We start from the raw sequence: 16,009 nt of genomic DNA on the forward strand, positions 1-16,009 counted from the left end.
TTTTTCTAGTGCCATTTTTCTAGTGCCATTTTTCTAGTGCCATTTTTTCTAGTGCCATTTTTCTAGTGCCATTTTTTATAGTGCCATTTTTTCTAGTGCCATTTTTCTAGTGCCATTTTTTCTAGTGCCATTTTTCTAGTGCCATTTTTTCTAGTGCCATTTTTCTAGTGCCATTTTTTCTAGTGCCATTTTTTCTAGTGCCATTTTTTCCTACATTCCTCACACACACACTAGGAGTTACGAGTATATTATGTGTTATGAAGTATGTTTGTGGATCTTATACTTACGGATCTGTGTTCTCTTCTCCCTCAGGCTCACACACACCATGTACCTGAACGTGAATCTTACGCCGCCACCCCCCTCGGCGGCCGAGGGCTCCTGCACCACACCCAAGACGCCGGAGATCCTCAACTCCCTCATCAACCTGACTAGTCCGCCCCTCCCCCAGTCCTACTCCCAGTACCAGTGCCAGGTGAGTGCCAGGGCGCCAGGTGAACACGGGGGCGTAACGAACAGTTAAGCAGGCATGTAGAGACACCACACATACACACGTACGCACGCACCCGCATACACTTACTTACACAATACTACTACTACTACTACCACCACTACTGTTACCACACACACACACACACACACACACACACACACACACGCACCACTCCGGTAGCTCAATCGGTAGAGCGCCACGCTGCAAGGCTTCACGGCCAAACAGGCGGCGGTTCGAGTCCCGCTCAGGCCGGATTCTTTCTGTTGACTAGGAGTGGTTACTGTCCCCCCTTGAGCAAGGGGGATGGGGTGTGTGGTGTGTGAGGTCCTGGCAGTACCCAGAGATCGACGATAATGAGCACCTGCTCACGTCGGGAGGGTACCTGCTGACGAAAGCGAGTCCAACTCGTGATCAGGCCGTGGTGAATTACACACTCAAATAAACCCTTCCCTCCAACACACTCACAAATAATGCACAATAAAGAAAAACAATAAAAAAAACTAATACAAACCCAACATAACAAAATTCTACACTAAGCCTACTTGCTACAGAAATGGCTGCCCCTCCTCACTACATCCACTAAACCAACAGCACATAATAGACTCACTACTGTAAATTAGATTGTTTATGGTCATGTGGTCTCGTTGCTTACACATTAGCTTCTGAAGAGGGAGGGAGGACTGAGCCACACCCCGCCCAGCCTCACTAGTATTATGCGTCGAGGCTACTGGACCCACAGGGAGGCAGGGGAGGGAGAAAGGGGGGCACCTGACACTAGCTATTTACGATTCATTTACTGTTACGTGTAGATCCAGGTATGCGTGGAGGGGAGAGGCGGGGTGTGAGGGGTAATAGAGCTGGGTGTGACCACTTTGTCGCTACTCAGGCGGGGGGAGGCAGGGCGGGCAGGATGGAGGGGAGGGAGTCAGGCCGCGTGGACTAGAGACAAGACTTGAACAGACAAGGCAGGGGTGGCGCGTGGTCATGTTGGTGGTGGTGTTGCAGATGAATAGCGGGGCGGGGGGTGGGGAGAGGGAGGGCAGGGTAGCGTGGAGTAGTGTAGATAGACTTGGGTACATGGGGCCAGAGCCTGTTCTGAACTGGGCGGTAAAATACATGACATCTGTTGGGGTTGTTGTCGTTGTTGGGTTGTCGGGGCGGGCGTGAGGGAGTGCCACATGCTCATGTTTGTGTTGTCGTTGCAGGTGGAGAGCGGGGCGCTGCTGAGCCCCGCCAGTGACTTGAGCAGCCCCGGAGAGGAAACCGCAGCCGGCGTTCTGGGCGTCGGCTGCAGCAAAGCAAACGACATACGACACCTCGCCGACGCGATGGGCGCCGTCACCACTTATGCGGGCGGGGGCGGGTGTGGAGGAGGTGGCCTGGTGGGCGGGTCCCCCGGCACCTCCGGTATGGGCGGCCCCCTGGCTGGGGCCTCGCCTCCCTCCACCCCCGACCTCCCCTCGCCCGTCGACACCGTCAAAGTCACCAAGTCCCGCCTCATCAAGGAAGGCCTCAAGGTGCAGATCCGCACCAAGCTGCAGGCCGCCGGCGTCGACACTGCCGAGTCCCTCCTCGACGAAACCAAGATCTTCAAGGATGTAAGCAACGATGTGAGTACTGCGGCGCGTCACGCCCCACTCACTTATTTTTGTTCTTTACCTTAAGACATTAACCCTTAACCTGATCGTCGGTGTGCCTCGGCCTGGCTACTCCGTCACGTGTCCCTCGGCCAACACGTCTTGTCTTTTCTTTTAGAGTATCCCCGCCCCGCCACCGTCCCTCTGTGCATGAGGTGACCTCTTGGCCTTACGAGGCGTTAGATGGCTGCACCCAACACGCCGCCCCTCGGGACAGCACGCGCTGTGGAGGCTGGCTGCCGGTGACGCAGAGCCGCGCCTCCCACACCGGTCTGCCAGAGCCTGGTTATCTGCCGCCGCCACGGCCACACCGCGATAACACGTAAAAAGCACAGCACACGGTGCCCTCGGCGATGCAACAAGGCACACTCAAGTGCCCAGCCCCGCTCGTCCGCCATTGGTCGCCGAGACATAATTACCACGAACAGCGAACACCGGGACGCGGGGCTGAGGCCAAAGACACCCTCAGAATGCCGTCGACCCGCTGCTGACACACACACACGGAGAGGATAGACGAGCGTGTACAGGAACCTAATCGAGAAGTCAGTAAGGAATCTCGTATACTAATTGATGTGGCACACACACACACACACACACACACACACACACACACACACGCTCCATGTGGTGTCTATAGTCTTACCACTAATTTGTAATAGGCTGCACGCGCCAGTAAGATCTTCATGCTCTTTATATGAAGGTGTTCACAACATGCCAAGTGGATGCGGTAGTGTTAGGAAGGAGCTACGTGTTACCAATCACCGCAGTAGACCCTTACCAACCCTGATCCTTACGAGCTAGTACTGGTATCGCCGAGCCAGTTTCAGCGTGTTGTTGGCTCCATTCATACAGCATAGCGCGTTTTCTCCGGGTCCATTCATAAGCCTGTGTGTGAGCTGGTGCAATCAACCTTGAGTGTGCACGCCAGGTGTTACGGGCCATTCATGAGGTGCAGAGAGAGAGAGAGAGAGAGAGAGAGAGAGAGAGAATATAATTAGAGGAGGTAATGTAAGTATGCTGGAGAGAAAAATAATGGACGGAGGTAAGAATTAAGGGGAGGGAGAGAGGAAAGGAATGAAGGAGGGACGAGAGAGAGAGAGAGAGAGAGAGAGAGAGAGAGAGAGAGAATAAAAGAACGGAAGTGAAGAAAGATATAGGATAAGATAAGATATAGCAATTAAAATGAATTAAGAAAAGATAGCTAATGCATAAAGGAATACAATGAAGAAGAAGGGAAGGAAGTAAAGAGAGAAAGAAAGGAAGGATAGACGAGCATGTACAGGAACCTAATCGAGAAACAAGTAAAGGGATCGCGTACTACATAATCGGTGTGGCTTACCTTGTGTTAGCGGCCATATCATAAAGGGATCGGGTACTAATATCTGCGCCTTGCCTTGTGTTAGCGGCCATATCATAAAGGGATCGGGTACTGATATCTGCGCCTTGCCTTGTGTTAGCGACCATATCATAAAGGGATCGGGTACTGATATCTGCGCCTTACCTTATGTTAGCGGCCATATCATAAAGGGATCGGGTACTAATATCTGCGCCTTACCTTGTGTTAGCGGCCATATCATAGAGGGATCGGGTACTAACATCTACGCCTTGCCTTGTGTTAGCGGCTATATCATAAAGGGATCGCGTACTTATATCTACGCCTTATCTTGTGTTAGCGGCCACATCATAAAGGGATCGGGTACTAATATCTGCGCCTTACCTTGTGTTAGCGGCCATATCATAAAGGGATCGGGTACTAATATCTGCGCCTTACCTTATGTTAGCGGCCATATCATAAAGGGATCGGGTACTAATATCTGCCCCTTACCTTATGTTAGCGGCCATATCATAAAGGGATCGGGTACTAATATCTGCGCCTTACCTTATGTTAGCGGCCATATCATAAAGGGATCGGGTACTAATATCTGCGCCTTACCTTGTGTTAGCGGCCATATCATAAAGGGATCGGGTACTAATATCTGCCCCTTACCTTATGTTAGCGGCCATATCATAAAGGGATCGGGTACTAATATCTGCCCCTTACCTTATGTTAGCGGCCATATCATAAAGGGATCGGGTACTGATATCTGCGCCTTACCTTATGTTAGCGGCCATATCATAAAGGGATCGGGTACTTATATCTGCGCCTTACCTTATGTTAGCGGCCATATCATAAAGGGATCGGGTACTAATATCTGCGCCTTACCTTATGTTAGCGGCCATATCATAAAGGGATCGGGTACTAATATCTGCGCCTTACCTTATGTTAGCGGCCATATCATAAAGGGATCGGGTACTAATATCTGCGCCTTACCTTATGTTAGCGGCCATATCATAAAGGGATCGGGTACTAATATCTGCGCCTTGCCTTGTGTTAGCGGCCATGTCATAAAGGGATCGGGCACTAATATCTGCGCCTTACCTTGTGTTAGCGGCCATATCATATAGGGATCGGGTACTAATATCTACGCCTTATCTTGTGTTAGCGGCCATATCATAAAGGGATCGGGTACTGATATCTGCGCCTTACCTTGTGTTAGCGGCCATATCATAAAGGGATCGGGTACTAATATCTGCGCCTTACCTTGTGTTAGCGGCCATATCATAAAGGGATCGGGTACTGATATCTGCGCCTTACCTTGTGTTAGCGGCCATATCATAAAGGGATCGGGTACTGATATCTGCGCCTTACCTTGTGTTAGCGGCCATATCATAAAGGGATCGGGTACTAATATCTACGCCTTATCTTGTGTTAGCGGCCATATCATAAAGGGATCGGGTACTAATATCTACGCCTTATCTTGTGTTAGCGGCCATATCATAAAGGGATCGGGTACTGATATCTGCGCCTTACCTTGTGTTAGCGGCCATATCATAAAGGGATCGGGTACTGATATCTGCACCTTACCTTGTGTTAGCGGCCACATCATAAAGGGATCGGGTACTAATATCTACGCCTTATCTTGTGTTAGCGGCCACATCATAAAGGGATCGGGTACTAATATCTACGCCTTATCTTGTGTTAGCGGCCATATCATAAAGGGATCGGGTACTAATATCTGTGCCTTACCTTATGTTAGCGGCCATATCATAAAGGGATCGGGTACTTATATCTACGCCTTGCCTTGTGTTAGCGGCCATATCATAAAGGGATCGGGTACTAATATCTGCGCCTTACCTTGTGTTAGCGGCCATATCATAAAGGGATCGGGTACTAATATCTGCGCCTTACCTTGTGTTAGCGGCCATATCATAAAGGGATCGGGTACTAATATCTGTGCCTTACCTTGTGTTAGCGGCCATATCATAAAGGGATCGCGTACTAATATCTGCGCCTTACCTTGTGTTAGCGGCCATATCATAAAGGGATCGGGTACTAATATCTGTGCCTTACCTTATGTTAGCGGCCATATCATAAAGGGATCGGGTACTTATATCTACGCCTTGCCTTGTGTTAGCGGCCATAGCATAAAGGGATCGGGTACTAATATCTGCGCCTTGCCTTGTGTTAGCGGCCATATCATAAAGGGATCGGGTACTAATATCTGCGCCTTACCTTGTGTTAGCGGCCATATCATAAAGGGATCGGGTACTAATATCTACGCCTTATCTTGTGTTAGCGGCCATAGCATAAAGGGATCGGGTACTAATATCTGCCCCTTACCTTATGTTAGCGGCCATTCATTAAGTTTTTTGCGTCTTTTTTTTTCTTCTCTGGTGTTAAGCGGAGCGTAACCACATACAGGGCGGCGTCTCTGTGGTGAGGGCGGATGCTGTGGCGGCGGCATCAAATAAAGACATAGAGAAGATGCTAATGAGACACCGCGTACTAAATGGACCACGAAGAAACCTAAACCGCGTACTAATTGGAACACATGAAGGAACATGGACCACGGACTAAATGGGACAAGGAGAAAGATAAAGACCGCGTACTAAATGGAACGCACAAATAAACTTAAACCGCGTACTAAATGAAACACGAAGAAAGATAAAGGCCGCGTACTAAATGGAACACGCGAAGAAACACAAACCGCGTACTAAATGGAACACGAAGAAATATAGACCGCGTACTAAATGGAACGCACAGAAACTTAGACCGCGTACTAAATGGAACTCAAATAAACCTGGACCGCGTACTAAATGGAACACACGATGAAATATAAACCGCGTACTAAATGAAACACGAAGAAATATATACACCACGTAGTAAATGGAACACGAACAAATATTATACACCGCGTACTAAATGGAGCACGAACAAGCAATGTGAGGGTAAAGGAAGAAAGAAGACGTAGAGACAAACAAACAAACAAACCAAACAGCGTCCTATTGTGGCTTATCGCGTGGCCATTACTTCACCCCCCCCCCCCCACCCCCCCACCCCGCTCCCTCCCCTTCCTTCCTCCCCTCCCCCTTCTTTCCCTCTCCTCCCCCTTCCTTCTTTCCTCTGAGTGCTTCATTTTCCTTCTCTCTCCTTACCTACTTCTTTCCCTCTTCTCCCCCTTCCCCTCTTCCTCCCTCTGTGCTCCTTCCTCTCCCTCCCTTCCTTCCTCCTGTCTCCCTTCCCTCCCATCTCCTACATTCCCCATCCCTCCCTTCCTCTCTCCCCCACATCCCTTTCCCATCTCCCCCTTTTCTCTTCTAGTCTCCCCTTATCCTTCCCTTCCCCTCTTCCTCTTCACCATATCTTCCCCCTTCCACTCTCCTCATCTCTCTCCTCTCCACCTCTTTCCATCCATCTCCTCTCTCCTTCCTTCCTTCCTTCCTTCTCCACCTTATCTTACCGCCCCTTTGCCCCCCTTCCTCTCCCTTCACCACGCCCTCACCACACACACAGTTACATGACTCGGTTGGCTGTTAACTCACACTCACGTTACCTAACCAGTTGTAATGAATATTGCATCACTGACCTCACCGTGCACCCATTCATTATATTATCTCCTCCTATAGTTCTGTGCTGCCAGGAAGGGAAAGAAGGAAGGAAGGAAGGAAGGAAGGAGTTTAGAATGAGGGACTTGTCTTGTAATCCTTCGTAATATAACCTTTTTTATTTCTCTTATTTATTGTTTCATGTTCCTCTTCCCTCTTGTACCTCTATTAATTTTCTCCTTTAATAGTTTTCTTGCTGCCAGAAAGGGAAGGAAGGAAGGAAGAGAGAGAGAAAGGAAGGAGAAAGAGTTAACGAGTGAGTAGAGCGAAGGAAGGAAGGAAGGAAGGAAGGAATGGAGCGTGAGGGACTTGTCTTCGTTAGAGGTGGAGGAAGGAGGAGCTTGCTAGTGAGGGTCGAGGATGTGGGTGTGAGTTTGGAGGCGCGTCATCCCTGCCCTGCGCTCACCTGGTCTCCTCCCCCCACAGCTGACAGAGGAGGACGAGGAGCGGAGACGGCGGCGGCGGGAGCGGAACAAGATCGCCGCCACTAAGTGCAGAAACAAGAAGAAGGAGAAGACCAACTTTCTAATGACCGTAAGTTGTGACGCGATTCTTCTTTAAGTTGATCCTCTTTTCTTCTTCTTCTTCTTCTTCTTCTTCTACTACTTCTTCTTCTTCTTCTTCTACTACTACTACTTCTTCTTCTTCTTCTTCTTCTTCTTCTTCCTTGCTCGTCACCCTCCCCCCCCCTTACTTATGAGCCTATGATGCCCTCTAGCCCCCCAAAACTGTCAAAATTACGGGCCTGTATTCTCCTCCTCTTATCTTTCTTACCCTCCTAATTTTGTTATCCTCCTCTTCTCTTCCTAATCTCTTGTTTATTATTGTGTTTTTTTCTTTTATTTCTCGTTCTTATCTTTCTTACCCTCCTCTCTTTCTTTTCCTCCTCTTCTCTTCCTAATCTCTTGTTTATTATTGTGTTTTTTTCTTTTATTTCACGTTCATATCTTTCTTCCCTTCTCATTTTGTTCCCCTTCTCTTCTCTTACTAATCTCTTGTTTATTTTTGTGTTTTTTTCTATATTTCACGTTCTCATCTTTCTTACCCTTCTCTCTTTGTTCTCTTCTCTCTTGCTTCTTCCCGCGTTTTTGTTCATTTTCTTATCCTTTTGTTGCGTGGTGTGGGTGGGTGGGGATAGACTGGGCGGCCCGGTCACTCACCCGCCTTCTGCACCCCCTCGCCTCGCTCCACTCCGCCCCGCTCTGTCCTGCTCTGCCCTGCCCCGCGCTGCCCCGCCCACCCTGCCACCCTCGCCCACTTCAGGAAATCAGGACACTGCTCTTTTTTCCCCCCTTCCTCTCTCTCTCTCTCTCTCTCTCTCTCTCTCTCTCTCTCTCTCTCTCATCCTTTTTCTTCTCTTTATTTTCATGTTTTCTTTTTCTATTCATTAATCACTTTAAAATGTCCCTTCATCCATCATTTCTTCTTTTTCTTAATCCATTATCTTCCTTTTCATCATTCTTCTCTTTTAAGTATCCTCCTTTCCTTTCCTTTTATTATTATTATTATTATTATTATTATTATTATTATTATTATTATTATTATTATTATTGTCACTTGTTTTCCAGCATTTCCTTCAGATAAATAGACAGTTATAGATAAAACGATTGATAAATAGATGTGTGTGTGTGTGTGTGTGTGTGTGTGTGTGTGTGTGTGTGTGTGTGTGTGTGTGTGTGTGTGTGTCGCGCGCCCACACACACACACACACACACACACACACCGCCCACGCACAAACATCCAAAGTTCACTATTCAGACGAGCTACAAGTTACCCAATACCACTAGTAAGGAACTCGATACTGTTGCAAATAGTAGAAGATGTTACGCGCGTTTGCATGAAGAGGGATCGGTCATGAACGTGTCAGCCTCGCAAATATAAGTAATCGTGTAAGGTTTATTTAAGTAAGAGGCCAGTTTCGTCCTTTTGTTTATCATATTATTTATTTAGTTATCTTTACATAGGGTTCCACGTGTATCAGACATGGGCTAGCGGTTTTTATTTTTTATTTTTTTTATTTAGTTTTTTTCCCTTGAGCTGCCTCCTTTACTATAAGAAAAAGGTATCAGAGAGAACAGGGAAGGAAGGAAAAACTCTCATCTGATTTTTTAAACGTCATATTAGTCTACTTAACAACAGTGTGGCTGATTAGTCTTTTTTTTTAGCCCGTTATTCAAGGCGTGGTTAAGTTGGTTTTGTTGATATTTATGTCTCTCTTTATTACTTGAGTTTGTAAATGTCGACTTAATTCTATGAAAATCCAACACTTCTAACTCTCTCCCAAGCATGGAATTACAAAGCCAAACTAACCATGTAACTCTTAATAAATACTGCTACGACGTTTAAAGAAATCTGGCGTTAGCATGGAGATTATGGCGCTGCGTGATGTACTGTAATATAAAGCGTGTTGGGGTAATCGTGAAGGATAAATCATTGTCGTCTGCGTCCCCACCAACCCAAGGCAGCGTGTCCTCGCCAAAGAGTCGAACAGTCCTCGGCCTTGTGTAATGGGCTGGGCCTCGGCTGGGCACGGCTCATCCATCATCAACCAGTGACATGTATAAAAAAGTGACTTGAAGGAGGAGGAGGAGGAGGAGGAGGAGGAGTAGGAGGTGGAGGAGGAGGAGGGAAGCTTATCCATCAGGTAAATTTGAATAGTATGGACGTTGAGTGAATTCAGACATGGTTTATATTTTTAACACCTTGGTCACGTCTCAGAGAGCGGAGTCGAGGAGGAGGAGGAGGAGGAGGCTTATCCATCAGGTAGAATTGAAGAGTATGGCCTCAGAGTGAGTGTTGTCATGCGTGTGTAATGGTATAACGCCTAACACTTCTGTCCCTTGTTTCAGGAATCAGAAAGTGTCGAGGACATCAACTTGAGGCTCAAGACGGAGATTCAGCGACTCACCTCGGAGAAGAACAAGCTAGAGAAGCTGCTGTGTGACCCGAGCCACCGGGCACATTGTCGCCACTCCCCGCGCTGCTCCAAGCCCCTGAGGCCACCGCTCGTCATAGTCACGCCGGCAGAGTCGCCTGACACCACCACCTCAAGTTCTTCCTCTTCATCTTCTTCCTCCTCCACGTCCTCCACATCCCTGGATAGCCCCACCTCCCCCCCACTCCCCAGCACCTCCTCCTCCTCCATCTATGACCCTCCCCTCCCTGTGGTGTCCCACGTCACCTCACAACCCCAGAGCTTGGTACCCATGACATCCCCGCCGCCTGGCGCCACCGCCACCTCATCAGACTCTGTTTCCTGTGCCTCATCATCCTCATCTCAGTTCCTGGCACCGAAATACAGCCCGGCGCAAGTCATTAACCAGAGGCACCATCCCTACCAATACCCCGGACGCTCCCATCAGTCCTCAGGCGTCGGGGGGGAGAAGCAGGGGTACGGCAGCCCGGCATCCCCCCCCGGCTGCCAAACCAAGCCCAGTTACAACTACTCCTGCTTGGGTGTGCCCAGGACCCACGAGTTTGTCCCGCCCACCCCGCCGTCCCAAAAGTACACCGCGCCCAAGTCCCGTAGTGGCGGGCTGGTCAGGTACAACCCGTACAGCACACGGCCGCCGCCCGTCACCTCGCCCCTGGCCACACACGCCCACCCACAGCCCGTGACGGTGGCGTGCGGTGGGGACGCGTACGTCCAGCCCAACAATAATAGTGGCTGCGGCCGCGAGGACCAGCAGGCGTATGTCTCAGATTTGCATACAAATCCGTTTTTCCCGCCGTGTTCTTATAGCAACATGTGACCCTCGGCCAAGCCGGCGTGAGCGTTGCACGTGTGCTGTCCGGGTTGTTACCTATTCAAGGTGGTGCTGTGTATAGTTTATTGGACACTACTCATGCATTTGTCTTTCCCTGCAAGGGCCAGCCAAGCTGTGAGACGCACTGGGACTTCTGCACAAGTTTTCTTCGTGGCCTTGTATATTTGGCCAGAGTTTAGACAAGTTTGCTTGCATTGTAATTTTGCTGATGGGCAAGTTTTGTTGTTGCATGTTGTTTTATGATATAGCCCTCAGAAATCTGATGGTTGTTTTGAACATTTAGCCAAGAGGCAGGATTGTGCCTTTTTGTGACTTGTGTTGTTGTTGGTGTTACTGCTAGTGCCGGGCTGATTTGGGTGTTGGTGTGCGTGTGAGTGAGTGCTCCGGAGCCGGTCACTAGGGACTAGCACCTCTCTCTGGACCTTCTTTATATTGGCCAATGTTCTTTGTACTATTTGATCCATACATATATATATTTTTATTAACTATATTTTCATAAAAGAAATGTTGGCAAATATGACACGATGCTAAATGATTTAGGTACAAACTCCACAACATTCCTCTCTCCCTGTCAAATGGTGAAGGACGAGTTACACCCAGCCGCCACGCGCGCCAGGCCGCTCCACCAGCAGTGCTGCGACGAGCCAGCCTGCGCGGCGCCCTGAGGCATGCCATGCCCAGCAGCTGTGGCGTTTTGCCGCACAGAATGTCGAGCGTCACGGGACACGACTCATCCTCGGTGCCCTGCTAGCTGCTCCTATACTTGAGTGTGGTTCAGCCTCTTTCTGAGGCCACAGAGTATTGAAGACTGTAACCGTCACAGACAATGTCAGTGCCATGTTTGTGTGTATCGCACCCTTCGTATTCGTGAAGGTGTCTGTATACCCAGTATTGTCAACCTTGATTATTCCCGTCACTCGTGTTGGCCATCACTGTCCCAGGCCCAGTGCTTGGGGGGGCCCAGTGCCGCCTGATGCCACTAGTGATGCCAGAGCCGGGGTCGCGGGCACGGGTGTCCGCTTCCCCACCCCCACACTTCCTCTGTTGTCAGCTCCCGTTCCAGACAGCTGGCTGTTGAAGGAACTTGTCCTTTGTCAGTAGTTTTATGTTTAATGCTTTGCCATCACATGGTCACATTGTCTTTATGACATATCTGAAGTCGACAGCAGGTTTCCTGCCTACCTGAAGTATTTGTGGTTCTCGAGCCATTTGGTGCTATACTGAATATGAACTTAATAACGAATGAGGTCCGCGACCATATTCAGACGTTACTTTTATAATGTGTGATACTTGCATCATATAGGGACTCATCCACTATGATTCAAGCCAGTCTCTGAGACAATCTTCATCTCTTTCATCTCATACATACTTCCAAAACCCTTTGAACCTGTTCCCTTAATCACTTCCTGTCTGCCTTCCCAAACGTTCACAACACACTACCCTGTCCCTCCCCGACCCTTTCCCACCTGCCCCGTCGTGGGGAGGGAAGAGAAGGAGAGTGTACAGGACGTGGTGGTGGTGGTGGAGGCGGTGCCCTGCCGCACGGCCACCACGACCTACCGTCCCAACTGTCTGCACCACTCCTAGCAGCCGTCCAGCTCACCTGGCAGCCGCCACGCACGATCATCTACGACAGAAAAAAATGAATTCGATGATAACCCTGCAGGTTTCCTTCACAAATTAGGTGAGTTGTGAGATACCTGTTCAACAGTAATTGTAATTTGTTATGAATCTTAAGAACCACACTTTGTTGAGTTTACAAATTTTACATTATCCATCTTCTCGTGGACTAGCTGAGGCATCACCCTGAAGGAACATTGATTTTTTTTCAAAAGATGAAATAGAATAGTCATCAAAGTTGCAAAATCTTTTTTGCATTCAAAATAAAAGTAAAGCAGTGTTGAATATATGATCTAAAGTTATGTATTTTTTTTTACTCAGTGGAGACCAAAAGGATATAATCAGATGATAATTATTTTATGTCATGAAACCCTGATTCTAGCAAGTTGCAAGGCGGCATCATTAGTCTGAGCTGAAAATGTAAACAAAATCAATGTATTAACTGGTAATTACATAAGTATATAATCAGTATCGGTTAGTTTAATGAGCAGCAGTTATGATAGAGTAGGGAAGTGTACCACGGCTTGCTGCCCCGCCCCGTGCAGCCCCACACCGGCACCAGCAGCAGGGGAGTTGGGGGCGCAGGTCACCTCAAGGACAAAGCTGATCCCGGCTTGTAGGGGTCATCTCTCTCTCTCTCTCTCTCTCTCTCTCTCTCTCTCTCTCTCTCTCTCTCTCTCTCTCTCTCTCTCTCTCTCTCTCTCTCTCTCTCTCTCTCTCTCTCTCTCTCTCTCTCTCTCTCTCTCTCTCTCAGACCGAGTGAGTACTGGTGTGAGAGGTGAACAAGTATAGATAAGTACAGGCAAACAGCAGAGGCAGAACAGGGAAGGTTTAGTCTCATTTTCTGTCATGCAGCAGCTAGGGTGGGGTGGGGCGAGGCGGGGCGGGATGGCAGGGCGTGCAGGCACCACCATGAACCCTTGCACCCCTCCCGTCCCGCCGCCCGGCTCCCTGTGGCGGCTGTGGGTCTCCTGTCTAACGCGCAGCCTCTCTCTCCCCCGCAGGAGCAAGAGGGACGGCCGCGGTGGGTGAGGCGCAGCCCGCATCACCCACCTCAGCAAGGCGGCGCCACGCACGACGTCGCTGCCCCCACACCACCGCCACACTCGAACACACTCTACACGACCTTTCAACGAACACGCTACGAAAACGACATCACTGACCCGACGCCCCTCCACCGCCGCCGCCGCTTCACCGCCGCGGCGGGGCGACTCGAACTCGACTCCTCGCACGGTGAGGGGCGCCGGAGGTCGGGGTGACACGCATGCACAGCCTGGAGGTCTTGAAGGGAGGGAGAGGGGCCACCTTCCGTACGCCATCTTGCCACTACACTTTCTTCATGCATTCTTTTCCTTCATGCTTTCTTCAGTTCTCTATTTGTATGCATTCTCTTTATCCTTCGTGCATTCTGGTTTTCACGCACACATTGCCTGCCCCGCCTCATCACTGCCATTGTTAAACACGCCGCTATAGTAATACGTAATCATAATGTGTATAAAAGCGCCCGGTGACAATGCCGCTTTAATCCAGGAGCGGTGACTTAACTTATAATGCGACTTGAACCGCTGTGTAACGCGTCTACTCGTAACCACTACCACGAAGCAGGAATGTGTGCATGTTAGCAGGATGTAGCGAACGTGATAAAGCGATAATGCGACCTTGGGTTGGCACCTCTCCCTCTCCTGGACCTCATCCAGTGACGACCCACCGACTTCGACACGTCTTCCGCCTGTTGTGGCCGCGCGCCACCACTTCATAGTTTCCCGACGAACGGCCTCGAGTCAGACAGGCCGAACAATCACTAAAACAATCTTACAACAACAGTACTATTGGCGTTACACGGTGAACATAATGTACATTTAAAAGACATTATATAGAGTATATACATATCTATATATCACATACATTATAATTATGATTAACAGCCATCATAATAATTTCCAGTATTTTTTATAAAGCTGTTCAATTAGGCCAAAGCACACAAAAAATAAATCAGCACAATTCGATAATGCAGTGTTACTTTTCCTTGTCTGTTTGTGTGTGTGTGTGTGTGTGTGTGAGAGGTCTGAGGGCCTTGTGTTTTCAATTGTGAGCTACTCGCCTTTGGTAGTAAGTACCAGACCACCATCGCGGAGGGCCGGACACAACCTCTGACTGATAGGTCGGTACCCATTCACTGCCAGGTGGACAGGGGCACAGGCGTGAGGAAATTTCTCATCCGTCTCCACTCCATCCGGGAATCGAACCCGGGGTCTCATGGATGTAAGCTGAGCGTGATAACCTCTGCGCTACGAAATACTAAGTGTGTGTGTGTGTGTGTGTGTGTAGCTGGTGTAGCAAGATTAATTTCTGCGCCATCATTATCACGGTAAGGTTTCTAGATGCTTGGGACCAGTAGTTGGGTTGTAGCTTGAATTCAGTGCAATGGTAAGACTATATTGCCTATATGTAGGTTATAGAACTTTATTGTTACAAGATACGGCCTTATATAGGTCCCACTGGTAAGTAAATAAAATATAAAAAAAGTAGTATTTTAAGCAGTATATATTCAGTCATAATTCAGAGTACAGATACCACTTATGCTTTCGTGAGGATAATCATGCCCCATCTTACCACTTCCTCGCCCAGACGCCTTCAAAATCAACCCACTGAGTGAGGTCTGGCGTAACTTCCTGTAATTAGCAGACTGACGTGAATATACAGGTGAAGCAATGTCAGGTAACAGGTGATACGTTACACAATGCCCAGTTTAGTCTCTTTGACCCTCGAAATTAAACATAAAGGAAATTGGGAACTGGAACACAGGAGCTGCCATGCGTAAGCCGTCTGGCCCTTTGTAGTCTCGGTTATCCTTTCGTATCCTTGTGTAAGAGTTATCCTTTAGCATATTTACGTGGGTATGCAAGTGTAGCATCATCAGGAAACAGACAAACGGGAGCGAGTCTCGATGGATGAATGAAACATACTGGGACAGACAAAAGAGTTATCCCTTCGACCGACTTTCTTTTTCTTCTTGTTCGCCGTGTTACCCTTCCCGTGTCCTTATTATCCCTGTGTATCCTTGTTTAAGTTATCCTTTAGCATAAATACGTGGGTATGCAAGTGAAGCATCATCAGGAAACAGGCAAACTAGAGTGAGCTGTCTTTCAAAGCCCTCGAGGGATGAAACAAAATGAAACAGAACCGATTTTTTTTCTTCTTGTTCACCGTGTTTCCCTTCTCGTGTCCATTAGGAAGGTGACACATGACAAGGCTCGGGGTGTGTGTGTGTCCTATAACAGCGGCGTGGGTGACTAATGATCAATGGGGGGCCTGAATCACTCCCCGGGGGCCACCATACACCCACACCATTATGGAAACAGGGCCCTAAGAACACCACCGAGGAGCAGCACTGATTATTGAAGACACTTATCCCTCCATCCTTCCCTGGGTGCCGTATGATAACACAAGGGATGCAGAGGCGGCATTCCCACGCCCACACCTAATCATTCCCTAATCCTACACTCATAATGGGGAATTTGGACTAAAGGAACTGTCTTGGTGGGGAGTTATTAGGGGAAACTAGAAGG

The 16,009-nt window shown here is 48.7% G+C and overlaps 1 protein-coding gene and 1 long non-coding RNA gene across 27 annotated transcripts in view; one reads left to right on the forward strand and one right to left on the reverse strand.

The window, feature by feature from the left end:
* Positions 1-14,449, forward strand: part of LOC126980900 (transcription factor kayak-like) — a 56,629-nt gene extending 42,180 nt beyond the window's left edge. For 2 of the 3 annotated variants that reach the window (XM_050831278.1, XM_050831279.1), the window contains exons 2-6: positions 313-472; positions 1,696-2,100; positions 7,480-7,587; positions 9,903-12,504; positions 13,445-14,449. In XM_050831278.1, coding sequence (XP_050687235.1) covers positions 326-472; positions 1,696-2,100; positions 7,480-7,587; positions 9,903-10,805 — 1,563 coding nt within the window. In that variant the 5' untranslated portion in view covers positions 313-325 and the 3' untranslated portion in view covers positions 10,806-12,504; positions 13,445-14,449. The remainder of the gene's footprint in view (positions 1-312; positions 473-1,695; positions 2,101-7,479; positions 7,588-9,902; positions 12,505-13,444) is intronic. The other variant, XM_050831280.1, reaches the window with a different exon arrangement.
* Positions 2,107-6,494, reverse strand: LOC126980904 (uncharacterized). 24 transcript variants are annotated; one of them, XR_007733651.1, is made up of 9 exons: positions 5,789-6,494; positions 5,519-5,680; positions 5,303-5,464; positions 5,028-5,086; positions 4,655-4,973; positions 4,385-4,492; positions 3,953-4,168; positions 3,845-3,898; positions 2,107-3,628 (listed from the first exon to the last, which is right to left on the reverse strand). It is a non-coding gene; the product is annotated as an uncharacterized LOC126980904 (long non-coding RNA). The 24 variants fall into 24 exon arrangements; XR_007733656.1 differs by lacking the exon at positions 5,519-5,680 and having other exon boundaries at positions 5,303-5,356; XR_007733658.1 differs by lacking the exon at positions 5,519-5,680.
* Positions 14,450-16,009: the final 1,560 nt, after the last annotated feature.

This window comes from Eriocheir sinensis, chromosome 45 (genome assembly GCF_024679095.1).
Source record: "Eriocheir sinensis breed Jianghai 21 chromosome 45, ASM2467909v1, whole genome shotgun sequence".
Classification (NCBI taxonomy): Eukaryota; Metazoa; Arthropoda; class Malacostraca; order Decapoda; family Varunidae; genus Eriocheir; species Eriocheir sinensis.